Raw genomic sequence first — 20,608 nt, 5'->3', positions numbered from 1 at the left:
GAAATGGAAACATAAATATTGAATTATAAAGATAGAATTTTTGTAGTCTCAGAATATATACATACATTATAAAGCAGAATTTTAGGTCTAATGTATTCAGTTAGCCAGTGGGTACACTGAAGTTTTTCCTCTTTGTGTTCACAAAACACTTTTCCCTCTTTCCATTGGTGCAAACGACTTGAAATGAATAATGTTTTTCTTGTTTGTTAGCATCATCTCCCCCTGTTGTCCATCGACATGAAATGCAGTGTTCTGGAACATGAGAAAGGCAATACATTTCCTCCAGTTCTTTGTAAGCTGATATGAAGTAGACAGACACCTTCTGAAGTTTTGTGCATGCTGTGCTCTTTTTTTTCTTTGCTGCAACAAGAAAAGCCTTTTCTTTTAACCTGGCTTCCTTTGAAGAAGTAACTCAGGAAGCTTCATGGCCTCTCAAGGTAAGTGCATCTATAGTCTGTATTTTTAGATCATGTTTACAGAAAAGTACAGTCTTGTACGTTTCCAGCAATCAGCAGTCTGATGAAATGAGAGTTTCAGGCTAAAACCACAACAGCCAAAGCACAGTTGTTTTGGCTTCCTTTAATTTTTCAGCATTCAAGAGGCTCCTAAGGAGCCCAAAATCTATACTAGAATGTTATTTGAATAAAATATGTTACAAAATGTTAGCATCCGCATTCAATCAGAAAATTTAGTGTTTGTATCTTTGCGCTTAAAGCTGTCGGTACAGAATGTGTGGGAAGGGCAGGTACTGAGCCAAGGGTACCACTATTTCTGCACACTTCTTTCCTATTCCACTTATTATTCCTATTCCACTAAAATACCAAATCAGCAAATGCTTTTCACTTTCAAAACTGGCCAGAGTCCTGATAACCACATAGGGAAAATAAATATCTGAAGAATAACTGAATTTAATCAGATTACTCCTATCTGGGTTAATCTTTGTCACGTATTGTCTTTTAGCAGCAGCCAGTTGGGTGCTCAGGGCTATAGGCAAACATTGCAGCACGCTGATCTAACCAGCCTTCTAAATCATTTTCTCCATGCTTTCAAATACTTAAACTAAGTAGAAGGACACAAATCTGTTTTTTCTTAATGAATGCAACTCCACAGAGGTCACTCTGTTGTGACGTACAGAGGCAGATGCTGGCCCAGGGAGTTTCAGCAATGTCTATTTATGTTTGCCAAACGTTTACCCCTTTTTTTTGCCCCCAAAATACTCAAGACATTCTGCATTTACAGCACTAAAAGGCATACAGCAGCAAGCAGGTTTTACAGCATCGTTGTACTCTTGCAATATACTTTTTTTTAATTTTACTTATCTTTGGCCATATAAAAGATCTGGTTTTGTATATTTTTAATGCATGGCAGTTAACAGAAGCAGCAAAATAGTCATGTTGTGTAATATGGTTTTCATAATGAAGGAACTTGGTAATATACCTCTTTTAGGAACAAGTAACTCTACAAATTACATTTGTACAGTATGCTTACTGTATCATATGGTAACTTTTAAGTTTTCCCATACCATAAATGAAATGGGAAACATCCACAAGAATAGACAAAGTGTCAGAGTAGCTTGGATTGTCATCAATATTTAATGTATTTTCTGTTTGATTTTTGTATAGCTTAAAATTTGACAGGTAGAACTGCAATTTGTTGTCTTTTTTTCTCTTTATTATTCGAGAATAACACTAACGCTCGGCCACTTCATGGCATTTCATGTAACAACAAGAGTTACGGCAGTAACAGAACCCTGTGAGGTAAAATGATGCAGAAGAGCATATAAAATATTTATTACCCAGCTATACATTTTTAAAAGCCAGCTTCAAATTCAAAGGGGTTACTTATTCTTCCTGTGGTCTCAGACTTTGACAGGAAGCAGTGGCTGCAACGACAAATTAAGATCAAAATATGATTAAACGATGTATCAGCCACAGCGAGTTCAAATAATGCTAAAGGATCTCATTTAAACCCACAACAGCAAAAGAGAGCTTCAGACTTAGAGCCAAAATTCCTCCTGGACCTCAAACCCCATCGTGCCTAAGTATTGTCACACATGATATAAAAATGATCAGTTTGGGGACTGCTTTACTGCCGAAGTGCAGGGGCTCAGCTTAATACGAGGATTTGCCATTTATCTGTGGAGAGCTTCAGCTTGCTCTTTCTTGTTCCGGCAGAGCCAGTGTTACTGAAGGCTGTGGAAAGCTGCTCGTAGCAAAACCAGTAGGAGTTTGTTGAGGCTCAAACGGCTAAGGTGATCACTGCACTGTGGGAGACGGTGCCTGTGCCTCTGAAGGCGTGTGGGCATACAGGTGCCTGTAACAGTAAATACTCTCGTTACCTTCGCAGCACTAGCCGAGGTAACCAACAGCAAACCAGAAAACACAGCTTAACGATATCTGATCTTTTCATTAAGATAATAATGAGTAATACGCTGTAGAAGGCTGTGCAGACTTTGATACCAGGGTTGTAACATCCAGCTTGGGGAATTTGAGATCCCTGGAAAGGTTATCTCTAATTAAGAGAAAATATGCATGCCCTCAAGATGCTAGAAAGCATCTTGTTAGAAGCAAGCCCTCAGCAGCTTGGTGTACATTAGCACGCAGGGCAGCACGTGGGGAGCAGGGCTGAGCAGCCTGTGCTGAGGAGCTTGTGGCCACTGCTCGCGAGCTGTCAGAGCGGATTAGGTGCCCTCCGAGACCTCATCTCCTGGTTTAGCTTCATCTACGGTGATTCCACTTTGCATACTCTAAGACTGCTTTATAAAGTGACTCAGAGTGCTTGAAGTGTGGGATCATCAGGAGATTCGTTTCAGATCCTCACTCCTGATCTGAACTAAAATGCTGATATAGTCACAGGCAGAATGTGACATTATTGTTCCAGTTTTGATCCAAGTAGCTAGCTGTTGTTTGGCCCTGTTAATTTCTGATTTTTTTCTTCTTTTCCTGCAGAATCTCAGGGACAAACCAACCCAATCTTTAACGATTACCTCCCTGGTTCTTCTGACCTTCCTGAACAGAATAAACCTGTTGAACCAAGAAGTCTCTGGAAGCAAACATCACACACTCATAACTTGCCACCTGGTCTGGAGTACCTGAACCAGGTCCTGAATCTTTCCAAATGTTAGAATTGTTTTGTTTTCCTTGTAGACTTCTTTGATACCTTGGGGGATGGGGTTGTTTGGGTTTTTTCCTTGGGGGAGGGGCAGGTGGAGATGGAGAGGCTTTTTTGTTGTTTGATACTACTGTGAAATAAGGAGCGTAGGAATGACAGTACCTTCCTTCATTGCAGCCATTCATTTTTATAGAAATCCATTTGTTGTGCATGCAGCTCTCCTTGCACCAAAACCATGGTTTTCTTCCCTTTAGGACTTTTTCTAGGTCACAGTATTACCCCTCTCATTGTTCCCCCAGTTTCCTTCCAGCTCCTTAAGAGCTCACCCTCAGGGAAATGGCTATCAAACTCCAGCTGGCCTCAGAAAGACTGAAACAGGCAGTGTGTGAAGGAATTGTCACCTCCTTATAACCCATCCTTTGAGGAACACGAAGGTCTTCTGAGCAAGCTCCTTCTGCCAAGGACAGTGCTCTCCAGGTTAGAGGTAAGGTCCTGGGGAGGCAAGCTCCCAGGGAGACAACTTTGTGAGCATAAGCCTGGGTGGCTACAAACCCGCACCCGCTCTGTGTTGGGTCCCGGGGCAGGAAAGCACTAGCGCCCGAAGAGAGGGAAATGCCTGGAAATGGAAGTGGACAAGTAGGTCACAGGCAGGGGAGGGAAAGGGAATGCTAAATTCTTCTCAGTCCTACTGCTAAACGTGCGGCTGTCCATCTCGCTCTGTCAAACCTCTCAGCTCCTGGAGCTCAGACCAGTGATGGTGTGCAGGTCTGCTCCACAAGTTTAACCTCTTCCTGCATTTTTTTACTGGGAGGGTCACTCCCTGCTACCGCTTTGACACTGACTCCAGTTTGCATTTCACATGTGGCTGGATTCTGCCACTCTTACATATGCTGAGTAACACTTCATACACCCTGCCTGGTATGGGCAGGGACAGAATCAGGCCCCCAGCGTAGTCCGGTTGTGATGCTGATACACACGCTTCTGCTGTGTTTGCATTTTGGTGGTGCTGGGAAATGTTTATTTCACTCGAGGTCTGTATTTTAGATATACATTTCTAGTAGTTTTGTACAGAAGCAGAAATTGAATGTATTTTATATTTGGAGCTAAGTTACCTAGATAGCTAATGAAACTGGGAGACCCTTCAGAAACAATCTTTCATGTGGAGTTACGATTTTCATTTCATGGTGCCCATGCACAAAATGATATGTGTTGTCAATTACATGAGCATTTGCTCACAGACTGTGGGAGCTACATTTTTTAGTCTGAAAGTGATTGTGATAGTAAATACTTGGCAGGTTACATATTCAGTCTCCCGTACGAACATGAATTATACCTCAGATTTACCCATACAATGTGGGCAAGCAAATTTTATTACTCCATTTTATAGAAGCTTTACATCTGACATAAAGACAAAAGAGCAAGTGGCTGTCAGAACTATAACTAGAACTCCAGACTCCACTCATGCTTGTTCTCGGCCCAATAACCATGTGTCTGTGCTGCAGCCCTCGCTAATTATTTTCAACTTTCTCTGCAGTCTGAAAAGTGGAAAGCATGTGTGCAATGCTGATTATTGGCATATACCCACAGCTAGAGTTTCCATGCGTTGCAGAACATTTTGGTGTGCGATGCTGAAGTCGTACTGGCTGTGTGACTAATGAAACAAGCTCATACAGGATAGATCGTAGCAGAAAGGAGATCCGACCAGCAGGGAGAGGGCTGCCTGCAGAATGAATGTGGGATTCACAGCTGCCAGGGTGATCCCTTGGGATTCATCCTGATGGACTAAGATTTTCACGTAATGAAATTCTCAAGTGAATGAAGATGTTTTTAGCAGAACTGGGAATTTCTGATGCCATTGGGAAGACTGGAATACTGTGTACCCTTCTGGTTGTGTGTGTATTGGGGAAAGGTGGGTCCAAATTGAAATAGGCACAGACAGGTACTACTGGAAGGACATGGGGAATAGAGAACCTGCGTTAAAACAAGACTGTGAGTGTTTCATCTTTAGACTAACAAAATGCTACCAGAGAGGGGACTGTGAAAGCTCTCACCCCTAGAAGAGTAAACACCCTGTGGGAAAAACAGACATTTAATTTATAGAATGATATTACCAGAAAAAAGATTGTATAGAAAGTGGTTATGAATAAATACAGGATAAAAAATAGAAATTAGGTGCGGGGATTACCTCCAGCAGGAGCAGGGAAGATAGCTGGATAGATTGGAGAAAGCTGAATATATTTCTTAATAAGAGCATGATGTGTTTGACTCTGAAACAAGGATCCAACTTTAGTGAATCTCAGAGAGATCCCTACAGTCTTACTCTAAACAGCAACTCAAGGACACAGCGTATAGTGTCGGATGAGAGGAAAAGAAAATATCTGTCATGTACGTTAAGGTCAGACAGCAATATTTGACATACCTGGAGTCAGTCAGGCTGAGGAGCGATTCACTCGGCAGTTCAAGGTGCACCAGAGAAGGGCAATAAACTGCTTCTGCCCTGACAAACTGATACCACGCTTTCTATCATCACAAGAATGACGCCCTACACAATTTCCTACAAAACAGGTTACCCAAACCTCATTATTATCTTCCAGATCACAGCCACAGTTCGAGGAATTGGCCAGTGCCCATCACAAAAATCGAGGGAACCTGTGCCCATAGCAGGAATAGACAGACGAGACCTCAGAGAAGAATTTTCCAAGTAGCTCAACGGCGTTGTGCCACCATTCAGGCTTAACTAATTTTGTAAGAAGCTTCTTAGTTTATACTTGCTTAGACTGATCAGATGTAAATTTAATGCCCACAAAACTGAATGCTGAGAATTAGCTGTGTAGAAGGAATTTTAACACATCTGAGCTCAAGAGGACGCAGACCCTCGTAAACCAATGGGCTTTAGATGCTTTCAAACGCAAGTGCAGAATTCCCTTAATCCACGAGTACCCCAATAAAAGATGCATCAGAATAGCTGCCTTGCAGAAACCAGGGAAAGGCAAAACAAGCCTAGCAAGTGGTACTGCCACGTTGTCTCAACATTGTTTATACATTGTTCACAATAAACCAAGACACAGACCAAAATCACTCAAAGCTTTTAGCAGTTCAGGCCCATTAATTTTCTCTTCCCTGTGAGAGTCTATGTGGGGCAAAGAAATCCATATTAAAATCAATACTAAAATATTAAAATAGCCTTACGATCTTTAACTTGTTTATTATTTTTTCATCAGCAGAGCACTTCCCATGAGCTAACTCCAAGAGCTCACATCTCTCATGAAACCTAAACAATAAACAGCAAAGGTTCTTGGGAGAAAATTTTTAAGTCCAAATATTTTTTATTATTTCAATTACTGGCATGCACATTTCAGAGATTAATGAAAGGGATAAAGAAGTTTCTTTTTTACCAGCTTTTCTTTGCAGCCTGAACTAGCTGCAGGAGGTGACTAGAATTGACAAATGGCTGCAACAGTTTGAATACGTACCAGGCAAGGTTTATCAATTGTAAAATATACAGATGCTGGAGAGCTGTGACATGCTGGTCTCAGAAGGTCGCTGTGTGCTTTCTGTCTGCAGCTGTGAGTAACGGCAAAATCCTGTGCCAAGCATTTGCCCATCAGGAATTTAAGGAAAAGAGATTAGCAAAGCCTAAACTATCACATAAAACAGACATAAAAACTCACATAAAACTTAAAGGTAGACTGAAATTAAGTCTTGCTGGTTTTATAATACTAATGACTGTTCTCTAAAAAAGAATAATGTCAGAGGGACGATACGCACAGCAAAGCTGGGTATCATGGCAAACAACTTTTCTCCTGCATTTGTAACCAGCTCACAGGGGAAGACAGTTTCAGCCAGCCAAGGGTTTCTCTGGGGAGCTGTTGTTTTGCTCATTCTGGCACCCTGGCGTGACCGTTTGCCAGATTTAGGGTGCAGAACTCCCGTTGGCTGAGATCAGAGCATTAAAGCTCGTGTGTGCCGTCATTGGCATCATCTGATAGCCCTGCTGGGCTGCTCCAGCGGGGCCCTTTGGGATGTGGCTACAGCACGTTTTGAGCTTGAGCCCAAACTCATTCACTCCTGCACTGCCATGATGCCCAGCACTAACCTTAGCTTTGGGGTAAGGGGCTTCCCCTCTGCCAAGGCCAGGAGGGAGGAACAGGAGTGAGAAGTGGGTCCTCCTTCTCCCATACATCTTTCTGTTGCTGTTGTCTTCCTCATTCCCCCAGCGAAGATTATTTTTCTTCAAACGTGTGGGTGAATTATGTGACCACAGCACCCAATGTCGCACTCCTCAGTCATCATTTCAGAGAGATGTCTAAAGTGTGACTTGAGATAGGCCTCAGGCACCCAGCTTGCGCACCTCTGAAAGGAAAGAAATCCTAATAACAGGGAGATGAGCAATAAAAATAGGCAGGTGATCACTGGCAGGCCCAGAACTTTCCAACACCCACCATCTTGTTTGTTTATTTTTTTTTTTTTAAACAGCTGGACCGGATAATTATTCATCAGCAAGTGGAGCTTCTTGAAGGTATGGTGCAACCCTTGCCACTCTTTAACTGTGCTGGTACACAGATGTTTCCAAAAGGCTTCCAAGTCTTGCCCCCAACTTGTTGAAGTCATTGCGAAGCCTCCTGCTGACCTTGCGTCAGGCCTGTAATGTGGTGTTAGTGTGGTGAAAGCTCACTTTCTTTATGCCTGTTCCGCAGCAAACCAACAAGGAGAGAAAGATTACAGTGAGTAATCTTTATACCAGTCCTAAATTCTCTCCCTCAGACACCTCCCTCTCAAAGTTCTTAAAGTTTAACCATCTTTCCAATCCATGGAAAAATTTATTGTCTTTAGCAATAATTAACATGCTACAAGAAACAAAGCAAATAAAGAAAGGAAGGTCAGAAGACACAAAATGAAGCGTAAGAATTTCTATTTACATAGTTCCTCGGAATTTCAAAGTACTGAACAAGTATTAAGTTCTGCAAGTAAAACATTTTTCAACGTATTTCTCCCATTCAAAGTGTTTTTGGCCTGATTCTTGGATACCTTGCTGGGTGAAAGTTTTGTCACTGAAGTGGGACAGCCTCATATTGTTACTTTTCACAGATGATAAAGTAAGAAAAAGCCCAAACCAAAACTCAGGATCTGAATTCTGTTCTGTGATATGTACTTTAGCGTACAGCAAATTGAAGTCTTTGAACTAAACGTTCCTTCAAAATACAGACCTGACATTATTATTTCCTTATAATTGTATATTTTGTTTGTGTCATTATTTCAAAACAATTTTTTAAACTGTCTCTGTTCCGTAGATTTTTAGAATATATGCTAATATATATATATACTAACATTTTACTAAGGTAATGTTCTACTTGTTTTGCTTTATTAGCCATACTTGGCACAGAGACCTCCAGCAAATACGAGATAAAAAACCACTTGGGACAAAGAGTTTACTTTGCAGTAGAAGAAAATGATTGCTTTGATCGTAACTTGTGTTCGCCTCTAAGGTCTTTCACCATAAGGATTACCGATACCACGGGCCGAGAAGTGATTACAGTGAACAGACCCTTGAGGTGCAACAGCTGCTGGTTCCCCTGCTTCCTGCAAGAGGTGAGCGAATCCCAACTGCCCTTTGTCCGAGCACCTCGCTGTATGTGCACAGCGTTAACGAAGCCCCGTGCGACCTCTGCGAGGGTGGCAGGAAGGAGTTCACACCCACCTCTCGTCCCGGGGACTGCGTGGAGGCCTTCGTTTAGAAGTAACTATTGATAAACAAGGCCCTTGTACGAGCTACGTTCCCAGCGTGCCTCCTCCCTTTCACGGGACCTTACTTTCCTGACGTCCCAAATACAGCTTCTGTGTCTGACGGTACAGACGTCTCTCCAGTCAGGTAACACAACACCCCAAAACGCTGCTTGCCCTGACACAGACTAACGTCCGTTAGTGATACGGATGGAAATCACCCACCGTACTCCCGGAGTGTGAAGGATGGAAAATCCCTGGAGGCCACTAGTGCGTGTGGGTACGACTGGGAAGCAGCTCGCCGAGGAGGCCGACGCTTCGCTCCGTGGCTCTGCCTCCTCAAGGCCATATATCTCTGGGAAATGGTAGAACTTGGAAATAAGCTGCTTTGACTGAAAAATGCAGATCCTACAGAGTATCAGATCTTTTCTCCTTATTTTTGACTCTCCTTTATTCAGACATCTTTCTTGTTTTACGAAAATGTTTTATAGGTTAATTCATTTCCCTACTTCTTCAGTACTGCATCAGGGTTTAAAAAAAAAAAAAAAGGTCCTTTGGTAGCACGGCTACTGTGTACAAAAGCTTATAGGATACTCACTGATTACAGTAACAAAAACTTCTCACAGCGTACGGCTTTTATCAAATCTTATATTATATGTAAGATGTTAGTTTCTGGTGCAGCTTTTGAGCTTCATATTGTCCACTATATTTAAAAACACCATTAGACAGCCTTGTAATACCCAGTTCACAGTTTGGTAAAATTATATATATTCAATAAATAAATATTTTGTCATTATATAAACAATACACTATTATGGACTTATAAAATTAGTTTATAAGATTTTTTTGTTTTCTTTTGTTTGCTAGTTAGAAGTTCAGTCCCCACCAGGTACAATAGCTGGGTACGTTGTACAGAACTGGGACCCTTTTCTGCCGAAGTTTACTATACAGAATGAAAGTAAAGAAGATGTACTAAAAATAATTGGCCCATATGCAACTTGTGGCTGTTTTGAAGATGTTGACTTTGAGGTATGTTTCTTATGACTGTTAAGAATTTTAAAGTTTTACTACTTTGAATAAATTTCTCACTCAAAAATCCTGTTATTCTACCCTTAAAAATACTATGTATGTTGCTATAATTATGGAACAGAAGTACAACAATGTGCATTGGAGTTCCTGACTTGTACACTCAGATTCCTACAGATGTTTTCTGGACAGGAGTGACAATTCCTTCAAGGAAATAAACATGCTGCTAAGTGAAGTCCTGGTCCTCTGCAGTCCATGAGCACTCAGACATTGATCTTGATAGGCTCAGGGTTTCATCCCACATGCATTCACTGTTAACTGACACATAGTCCCTTGAAGCCTGTGGCATTGAATCTGCTGCCTTCATTACTCTCAGATTGAGAACGACGGGCAGGATTACTGTCCAATATATCTACATCCATTTGACAACATTCATCAGGAGAAAAATAACTCTGAGGAGCCACCGAGATATTTAAGGGATGAGAGGGAGAATGGGAGATACTCGAACAAACCCTGGACAGAGTTTTCTGGTGTGAACAAAGCGCTTTGCCTTAGTTAAGGAATCATAAAAGAGCTTCTGTGTTGATCAACTCGTTAGCCAAATCAGCAGACTTCAGTGGGTACTGTCCAAAATTTCAGTATACTGTGAGAATCATAGAATTATAGAATGGTTTGGGTTGGAAGGGACCTTAAAGATCATCTAGTTCCAATCTCCCCACCACGGTCAGGGACACCTTCAACTAGACCATGCAGATGGCTACATAATTGAGAACATATCTGTCAGTTGTAGGGGACAGCAGTCCACAGCAATGGTGCTGCTGTGACTTGGACCATATCGGAAACACAAGACAGGAAAAAAAGAACCCCATTGTGAAAGAAGAGCAAAAGCGGTATAAACTTTCACAATTGCTTCCCTCCACTTTTCTGTCAGCTCTAAAGATGCTGATGTTTCCAAACTTGAGACCCTTTGTTGTGTGCCACTCCTAAAGGCAAATCTGACACTAGTAGAGCACCTCAATGATAAGAATAAAAGAAAAACCTGACAACTATAGCGTGCTCTGTGCGTCGGGGCATAGTCATTAATTCTATGGAGATATAATCAGTGTGTACTTGATTTATTTACATTTAGGTGTATTCCTATTTTTTATTTGTACAGGTAAAAGCTCTCAATGAGATGTCAACGATTGGCAAAATTTCCAAGTACTGGTCTGGATTCGTAAACAATGTCTTTACCAACACTGCCAACTTCGGGATCCAGGTCCCTGTAGATCTTGATGTGAGAATCAAGGCAGTAATGATTGGTGCTTGTTTCCTCATTGTAAGTATGCAAACCCAAGAAGTAGACCTATAGAGGTGGGCAGACTGGGACCAAAGGGGCCTTTGCTATCAGCTGTGATCCTACAAAGGCATAAGTGCAGTGGAAATCCAAACCGGCTACCTAAAAGACAAGTTCACTGAAACTCTTTTAATTTCTATGGCTGCTTTTGTTTTTTTCTTATTTGCTGAGCATCTTTAGGTTCCTAACAGTTTTGTTTATGAAACCGTTTAAATAGTACTCCACATATAATTCAATATCTTGCATGGCAGGATCAAATATCAGCATAATGTCAAACCTACCAGACTCCCCCAAAACCCTTATCTGTTGTGTTTGAACAGGTATATGAACCAAAACAAAAGTTATGTTATTTCTAACGGTAATTTCAAACAGTGAGTGCCACTTCAATAGTTCTGTCGAGTGCTGTATGTAAGACCTTCAGGTCATATGAAATTTCCTACAAAAATTCCCTTGTGAAGATAATCATAAGAGAAGAATTGTATGAAAAGGAGAATACTCACTGCTAGGGGTAAGGATGAAGTTAAGATGCATGTTTTCTAGAATTGCAAATTGATATTTGCTGTGTACGTCTTTTGCCAACAGTAACATGTTAATATTAACATGCAATGGTTGCAAAATCATATGTGATACTTACATCAGAGAATATAAAATTAAAGGACAAAACTATTTAAATTATTCACTGGAAAGTGTTTGCTTTAAAATAGCAACAGCAGTTCAGATATTTTGCTTTTATTAGGTTAGAAATGTAACTCTCATTATACTTAAGATTTTTGGATTGTGTCCTCCAAAACTCCTGTTGCTCAGTGGCAGAGTAATAGAAAACGATTGACTTATCTAATTACTTTAGGTAAAAAAAGCCTACAAGTAGGACTTTTAATAGCAATTGTTGCATTTTTGTACCTTCCTTACCATTCACAGTTTGTTTATTTGTAGGACTTAATGTTCTTTGAAAACACTTTGGATGGATTATAACAAGATGACAGAAACAATAAAATATGCAGAATGTGTTTCAGTAAGTAAAAATGAAAATAAATTGATCTTCTTGCTTTGAAGACTTATACGTTAGATACTTTCTAATTCTTTTTCATTTTCTTCCAGAAATCCCTTGAGCTTTGGACCTGATTTTGAACTGTACAAATCCTTGTTTCTTATAGGAAAAGAAAGGGAGCTAATAATGATGTTTATTAAAATATGTCTCATGTAAATAATAATTTCCCACTTACATTTTATGTGTGTTGTAGCTAAGCACATACTGTTCACACAGAGCACTGTTGCTTTGGAACAGTGCTATTCTCTTCTTTCTCTTTTGATGTTCCTGCATGGGAAATCATGAAAGATTAGATGAAGGCTTGCAGCATCACTGATGAAAGTCTATGTTTAGAGAAGCCTTTGATGTTTTGCAAGTGCTGGTACCAGTTACTAGCCGCATGAGGGTGTGTTCTGGGGGTTTTGCTATTTCATAATTTTAGAAGTAATTTTCTGATTTGTTATTTAATTAATAGTAACACACTGACATTGAAAGTAACAAATATAAAGACATCACCCGATGGGAAATTCAAGATGTTATCTGTTTCAGTGAGTCGAAAGAAGGGAAGTGATGTTTGCTAGTAAATTAATTTTATGGTAAAGATTTGTTTAATGAGTGGCAGCCAGAAATTAGGCTTCCAGTACTAGACTTGGGAACGTAAGCCCTGTTCTGATCATCTGGTCTTCCACTGCTTTTATTGAATGCAGGCCATAAGGTTTGAGAGACGGTCCTCTATGTGCTAGAGGCGCACAAACCGCTTCACATTTGAACTGTCTAGCGTTAAGGATTCTTGCTCCCATCCACTCAAGACTTTCCTTAAAAGGTTTGTTCCTCTTACTTAATAATGTCTGGTGGTTGATAAGTTTTCATTCAGCCTTGCCTGAGGCCACCCTAGAACAGAATTATTCTTTTCATTTGGCAAGCTCAGGTATTTTCTGTGATAGGACTATGCAATAGGAGCTTTTTCTATTTCAGATAGCAGTTTTACATAGCTGTTCATTCCTGCAGTCACACCTCGTCATACTGTTCCCAAACAATCCCACCAACAGGCTTTTACTAATACAAGCTTCCTTTGTAGGAACATCCATGATATATATGCAAGACATAAACAGAAAAATTTTTGTTGCAAAATATTTGCTGTATGAACTTGCTTATGCCTCTCTTAAAAACTCCAATGAACCCTCAAGAAGCAGACCATTACCATACAGTATTGGTGGTAAAAACAAGTGCTGTCATAGTCACCAGTCAAGTTTCCAGGGGGAAGATTCTACAAATCACCATGAATGTTGCGTTTTTTTAGCATGAACTAGTAATTCAATTCTTGCAAATAACCAACACATCAACGGAAAGGAGAGGAGATAATGAATAATTCATAAAAATGAAAAAGAGCTAAATTTATCAGGTGATTAATTCTCAACAAATATTTAGACTAATTTTAAATTAATGTTCATGGATATGAATTCAAACACAGTGAAGTCAGGAAGTTGCAACTAATGTTGCCGTAGTGAAATTAACTCAGGAATGCTTATAGATTTAAACAGTATGTTTTAGATTATATACCACACTTAGGTATTTATACAGATTTACATATGTCTTGAAAATAATTGTGGTTAACAAGCTCTGACAATCATCATCTGTTAACCATTTCCTTACTGGCTCTCGCTGTGACTCTTAGCAGCGCAATCAGGCTGCAATCCGCAGAAGTTACGAACTCACAGGGAACCACTGCCGTCACCTTTCCCAGGAGGAAGCACCCTGTGCAGTAGCTGTGAGCTTCGTGGGCAAGAAGCTCCCTCGTGTGGAAATTTATAGTTTTGCAGAATACGGAAGACTGATGCCAATTTGCTATTCTCACTAGTTTCACGTTGGTGTCATTCTATTAAAGTCAGTCCTTTCACTCCTGACTTACTCTAACGCAGATTGAGAAAGAGAGCCAGATTTTTATAGCAATTTATCTCTTTACATCCCTTTGCCACTGTGACATGCCAACGTGACTATTATTGTAGCCAACAGTCCTGGGTCTCATGCAAAACCACGTTCTTGCGCTGTTGTTGAGTTGTGTGTGTCTGAACGCCCGGCTGAATGCAGTGCCAGGTGAGATCAGGAGGCTCCCCTGCTACCTGCTACTCTTCCTCTGCAATTTCCAGCCCTCTTAGGACCCTTAACAAGCCAAAGACATCTTTGAAGCAAATGTGTCCAACTGCCATTGAAGTCAATACAAAATAGGGTCTTACTTACCTGCAGGGCTGAATTTGGCTGTGAGTGTCCACATATATACCTTGTAGGTAAGCAATAGATGCGTATATTTTTTATATATTGCAACCAGATGATAGTACTGTATTTCTTGCACTTAGTGACTTTGTTGCTGTTTAGTGTGTTAGTACAACTTTTTTTTTTTTTTTTTTTAAGTCTAATGCTTGCATACGTGTATGAGTACGCCTCTGTTTATACCCACAGCAGCTTCTGAGACATAGAGGAACAGGTTCAGTCCCTGGATAAAACAAAGCACTGGGGCTGGGACAGCTCTTGCTGGCTAGAACTTCCTCTTGACCTCGGTCCCACCCTTCAACATCCTGGTAGAAATTCAGTGCCAATGCCAGCACTTTTTCAACTGGAAGCTCTTTCCTCTAAACCACAGCTGCCGTACGAGGGCAGGTATTTATCCTCAGCAACGATGATGGAGTTCTGCGTGATATTACTAAAGAAAAGCTAATGTGTACTAAGATTTTTAAAACCTGCAGCTCTAACTAGTAACTCTTTCTTATTAATAGCAGTGTTTCACGTTATGGGAGCTACGTATGCTCTTTACAAATCTCACCTCGCACGATTCCCCCACGCTAGGAGTGGCTCTCCAAAGGAGAATTCAGTATTCCCCAAAGGGGGACAGATATTCTCTAAAGCAGATTCATGTCCTGAACATCTTTGAGAAAGATACATGATCCTTCTAATGAAATAGAAATTCTACTTAATCCAGCCAAGCAAATAGTTTCACACTTGATCACTAGCCAAATTGTAAAGCTGTGTAGTACATAACTCTTGTGTTCAGTAGATGGCAGCAACAGTTCATTATTACAATATTTAGCTTTCCACAGATCACAAGCTGTACCCCGGATGCTGATTGAAGATCAACACACCTTTAACCTCTAATTGATTTCTACCCTTAACTGGACGATTTTATTTTCTTTGTCTGATATTAAACCTTTGTCACATGATGCTGGGTTATCTTTATTGCCTGCAACTTACAGATGAACTATTGGTGACCGATACTTTATGAGATCTGGTAGATGCATGGGCAGAATCCAGTCTACCACAAAGTGAGCTCTTCTGGTCAGCCCAAAAGCTATTTTTTGCACCTAGAGCATCTCTTCAGCTTCCCCAGGTGGACAGGGGAGAAGCCCCAGCCCCAGGACATTCCCTACCTTCTGCAGAAACAGAAAGTGCTGTGTCTAAAGGAGATTGCTTTGCCGTGGGGTCCCTAGACATGTGGAAGGTTTCTATGGGTAAAATAACTTTGCCCCCATGTCATGTCATCATGGTCCATCACTATGTGCTGTCCTGGGGCAGAGGGATGGAACCCCCCTGTAGTGCCACAAACCCAGGTGATACCACTACCTGGGAAGGAGCTGGTTTGTCCATGGGAAGGTCAACCACTTTTTCTAAGAGAGTGGCAACACAGCATCTCTGCAAGTCCTGAGATCTTTTGGTCATCTAATAATTTGGTGGATGCAAAAGTACTTCTCTTTGTAGACTTTGGTGTGCGTATTGAAAAAATCTCTCTTTGTTTCAATTGGGTTATTTGTTTTAGCATTAGACAAACCTAGAAATGATCCAGAATACACATTTTCTAATGGAGTTGTCTAAGTGGTACCTGTTTGGAAAGAAAATATATGCAATTTCCTCCTCCTGACTCTCTTCTTAGTTGTATTGATTTCTTTTCAATTAGAATAGTATGTTCTATGTTAGAATGATACATATTAGTTTAATTCAAAGATCAACTTTAGGTTTTTAAATGTGCTTTTTCCTTCCCTAAAAATGGCTCCCTTAGGGGGCAAAAAAGACTTTAGTTCCTTAGGGAAAATTACCCCATATCCGGTGAAAGGAGATTTGTTATTTTTTTTTTCTGGGATCCTAGATGTTTTTCTAAACTCGTTCCCTCTTAGGGATAGCTTCCTTAATGCCAAATCATTATTGAAGTACTCTATTAGCACCTGCTATGAGACAACAGTTTCTTCATGATTTGTCAGCATTTTATTACTTCACTTCCTCCAAATGAAGTCAACAAAACAATTTTTAAGAGACTAATACCTACTTTTTGGAGTGAGACAGTCCAGGCCAGATACAACTTTCTGCTTTCTTTCTGTACTTGTTAGTATTATGCTTACAAAAGCCCACTAACCTTTTACAAAAGAAAGGTCAGAAGGACAGAGGCTGATGTGTGCCCAGTGACTTGCCCCCAAAGTGCGTTTGCTCCTTTATCCCAGACACAGTGAATTCCTGCCACTGTGAAAAGGAGTCCTGTGGGTGACCTCACATTGTTGTGTACCTCCTAGATTGCCCTTGAAAATTCATCTCAATTCACAATTAGTTCTTACTCTCCAGTCTCTCTTTGCAAAAACAATACAGAGACTTCTCACCCCTATTCTCACTTTCATTTCCTTCTGGCAAAGGAGTATAAACATAGTTATTACAGCATTGCTGCAGGAATCGGAGTCCTGACCTCATCTGTCTTGATACCCAGCAGACCTACTTGAAAGCTAGAGAGTTCACATTAAACCTTCTGTATTAATGTACACAGGACTATTTGATGCAATGAACCTCAGGTCTCACTGATTATTGAAAAGGCACACACGAAGTTCCTGTTGATGGACTATGTTTCCAGTATGGAGTCCTGGGGTCAGCTGTGAAGCCATGCAGCACCGGTACTTACACGGCTGGTTTGTCAGTCTTGGTTTTGAAATAAATTTACTTCACTGTATTGCATGGATTAAATCTATCTCCTCCATTTAGTATCTTCATTCACGAGGACTAAATAAGTTAGGCAATCTTGTATAGACCCAAATCCAGTGCTTTCACAGGCTGCGGGTTCAGTTCTGTGTAATTCTTATTACATGGGCTCTGGCACAGAATAGCTCCTAAAATCTGGATATTGGCAAGCAGACAAGCATGGAGACTGCTCAAATGCTTAAAGATAAGTGAGCACTTTGTGTGCTCTTATTTCTAAAGAACCCAGCACTTTCCAGGTGTAATCCTCAAATAACTATGTAATAAAAAATGTTGACAAGAACTCCTGAGTTCTCACCTATTATCCTAATTGGGAAGAAAGTCCCCACCTACTTGAATGACCTCGTTAACTCTGCTTCTTGTTTGTCTAAAGTAGGAGTACTTTCTGGTAAAGGTCGATAGATTAGGCTTGGCGTGCAATAAAATAAAATAGTGTTATGGAAAAACACAGGAGAGAACCAGGAGTCACAGTGTGGCACCGTGAGGGCCGTGCTGCCTCACAGCCATCCCAGCGCCGGGGCATGCTCTCCTCCATCGCTTACGGGGAAGGTTGCACTTCGGGTACACGTGGCTGGAAAACAGGGAAGCACGCACCACACATTTTCCATCTTTAGGTTTCTATAGGCCAGTCATAGTATGTCTAATAATGTTTTTATTCTGGCAGCTGGGTGAGTATTGAGGGAAAATTCTTCCTGTAAGTCATTTCAACAGGACTCGTTAGCTTGTTGTGCTTTTCCACTCTAAGATACTAATTTGAGGGACTTTTTTGCTCTGTGCCACCAACATCAGGTAAGAGCTCTATTTACATTACTGATTTTTTGTATTTAAAAAACCCCAACATACAACAACAAAACCCTACAAGCTGCTGTTGGCAGCCACTGCAGTCTCTAGAAATACTTGTTTCTATCTAGAAATGACCCTGGACACTTTTTTTTTGTTGTTGTTTCAGATGAGCACATTTAGAGAAAGAAAATGTCACAGTGCATGTGTCAAGGTCCAGTATTGCTTTGTAAGTCTTTTCTTAGTCGTTTATGGATTGCTTGCAGAAACTTGGGGAATTTTTGGACAAGGCTAATGACTGTTATTATTCTATCCACATGTTATTGCTAGACCCATGAAGAATTATATTTTGCCATAAGGAATCATTTTGGGCAGCTGTCTTTAATAATAATGCCCCTACATACCAGCCAGCACGGAAATAAATGTAGCCCAGGATCAAAATAAGGATCACTACTAGAAATACCTCGTATGCTTCACGCTTTTCTAGAATTCAAATGAAAGTTTTGAGCATCTTTTTAATTACTTCTGGGTTTCATGAAGAACCCAAAGTGTCAAAATACTGTTTTATTTAAAAAAGAAAAATCCTATTTGCTTTGCAAGTTCAGGGGAGATATTTTGGCTATTATATAGGATAGTTTGCTGAGTATATAGGATAGGAGTGAAAAAGATTATTCTTATTTATTTATTTATTTATTTATATTAGCTTCTCTCCTATCTCCAGTTTCATATAGTTGTAGATTAAGGCTCAGGGCACCTGGGAAATAAGTAAGAGCCACAAGTGATACTTTCTCTGTGTTACGACCCAGACTGGGTGACTCAGGGGGTCGTAGCAGTTTCGTGATTCCCTTGGGCTAAATTAAGGTGAAACGACACCAGGTGATCAATTAAACGCTTTATTTATGGAGCACGCAACTTAAACTTGGAAGGCGTAATAATAGGTGGCGTGGATTCTATTGGGGCATTTATAAGAAGAAAAGGAAAGAGAAGAAAAGGAAAAAGAGAGAGAGAGAGAGAGAGATCACCACCCTTGGATCCCGCGATGACGATGACGGACGTGGCAATCCTTCGGTGATGGGCGCGCACGGCTCCTTGGAGTTGTGCCTTTTATCGTCTAGTTTCTGCCCCTCGGGGAGTTATGTAGCTCCTGATCCTTTGTGCAGGCGCCACTGGGGGGGTGGTCGTGAGCCCCTTCCTCAAATAAACTCTGTATGACCTCTGGCCGTACATGGTGCGTTGTCCTGCCGGGCCTATCGGAACATGGAACTGCGCACCCTCCGGCGCGCCCTCCGCGTCCTGAGCTATCTGACCTCTCGTTTAAGGTTTATTGCTGCCATACAGACCGTGACTTGTTTTACCACAATGTTTGAGACATTAACTCTTTCAGTCTCTCACACTCTGTCCTTCAGCATTGTCCAGCACCAGGGCAGCAACGCTGCACCTGGAACTGTAAGTTTCCCTTGAAAATAAGGCTAGGGTTAGACAAGTCCTTACCTTTTGTGATTCACGGGAATTTTTTAAATGTCAGTATTTAAATCAGGAACTATATGTGCATTTTATACTCCTTAGAGTTTGGAGCAGCTTTGATTCGATAAATATTTGGTTCTGAAACATTTTTACTTAACTGAGCCTACCATATGAGAGCAGCATCACACCAGTGCTCTGAAAATACAACAGCTCAGATAAAACCAAGAAGTTCAGTGGAAGCCAGGACAAGCAGGTTATTACTTAAATTAACAATCTAGTAAATAAATGAATTAAATGGTTCCTCATCAGGAACAGTTTTATGTCTGCCTTTATTGCTGCAGGCTATCAAGGGCCTGATACAAAATGGTGTCATCTAATACAAACTCCCAGAAAAGTGAAACCCCAGCAAGAATTAGTGGTGTACAATGTATTTCGTCCTTCTTGACATAGTGCTGTGACTATTGTCCCAGCAAAGTCAATACAGTTGATTCCTTTCCTTTCCTTTCCTAATGGAGCCTAATGGAAAATTAAAGAGATTTTGTCCTTTTGATGATCTGCAAGATGTGTCATTATTGATGTCCTTCATCCACCTGGACACTCATATGGTATTCATTATTGTGATACCAGACCAGTACTCGCATTGTTAAAAACACATGCAATGTGAAGTGGTACTGTGCTTGCTGCTGAGGAAAGCCTGAACGGGTGCATTTTCTTCTTGCTTTGCTGAATAACTGCAAGCAGTGCATGAGGAAATAACGTGAAAGATTCAGGGCAATAAGGTAAGGACAAGAGACACAAAAGGTAGGGGTTGGGAGGACTGTAGAGAGAAGTGCCTCTGTAAACAGATTGAGTGTGTCTTTTGGGAAAGGCTTTGCTCAGTAAGAGCAGACAAACACTGACTGATATGTTGACATTGAACATGCCAGCAAGCGTGACACCTAAATAAAGAGCGTGTATGTGATCCACAAAAACTTCTGTAAGCTAAAACTGTTTGCTTTTAGCTGCAGTGGTTGGAATCAGAGGGACTAGGCATTTTGTCTTGATTTTTGTTTTTTCAACAGAAAACTCATCTCCTCCAATGGGTATATGCATGTGACTTCCATACGCACACCAGCTGGGAGACTGTTATCATAGAGAGGTGT

The 20,608-nt window shown here is 40.8% G+C and overlaps 1 protein-coding gene across 1 annotated transcript; it reads left to right on the top strand.

Moving 5' to 3' along the window:
• The first annotated feature begins 424 nt into the window (after positions 1-424).
• On the top strand, positions 425-12,166 carry LOC143161546 (phospholipid scramblase family member 5-like). Its single transcript, XM_076340628.1, has 7 exons — positions 425-437; positions 2,949-3,100; positions 7,588-7,630; positions 8,480-8,700; positions 9,700-9,861; positions 11,015-11,176; positions 12,128-12,166. Exons 1-7 carry the CDS (start codon positions 425-427, stop codon positions 12,164-12,166), a joined length of 792 nt encoding a protein of 263 aa, XP_076196743.1.
• Positions 12,167-20,608: the final 8,442 nt, after the last annotated feature.

The sequence above is a fragment of the Aptenodytes patagonicus genome, chromosome 6 (assembly GCF_965638725.1).
Source record: "Aptenodytes patagonicus chromosome 6, bAptPat1.pri.cur, whole genome shotgun sequence".
NCBI classification, from domain to species: Eukaryota; Metazoa; Chordata; class Aves; order Sphenisciformes; family Spheniscidae; genus Aptenodytes; species Aptenodytes patagonicus.
This window is presented reverse-complemented; position numbering and strand designations above follow the sequence as displayed.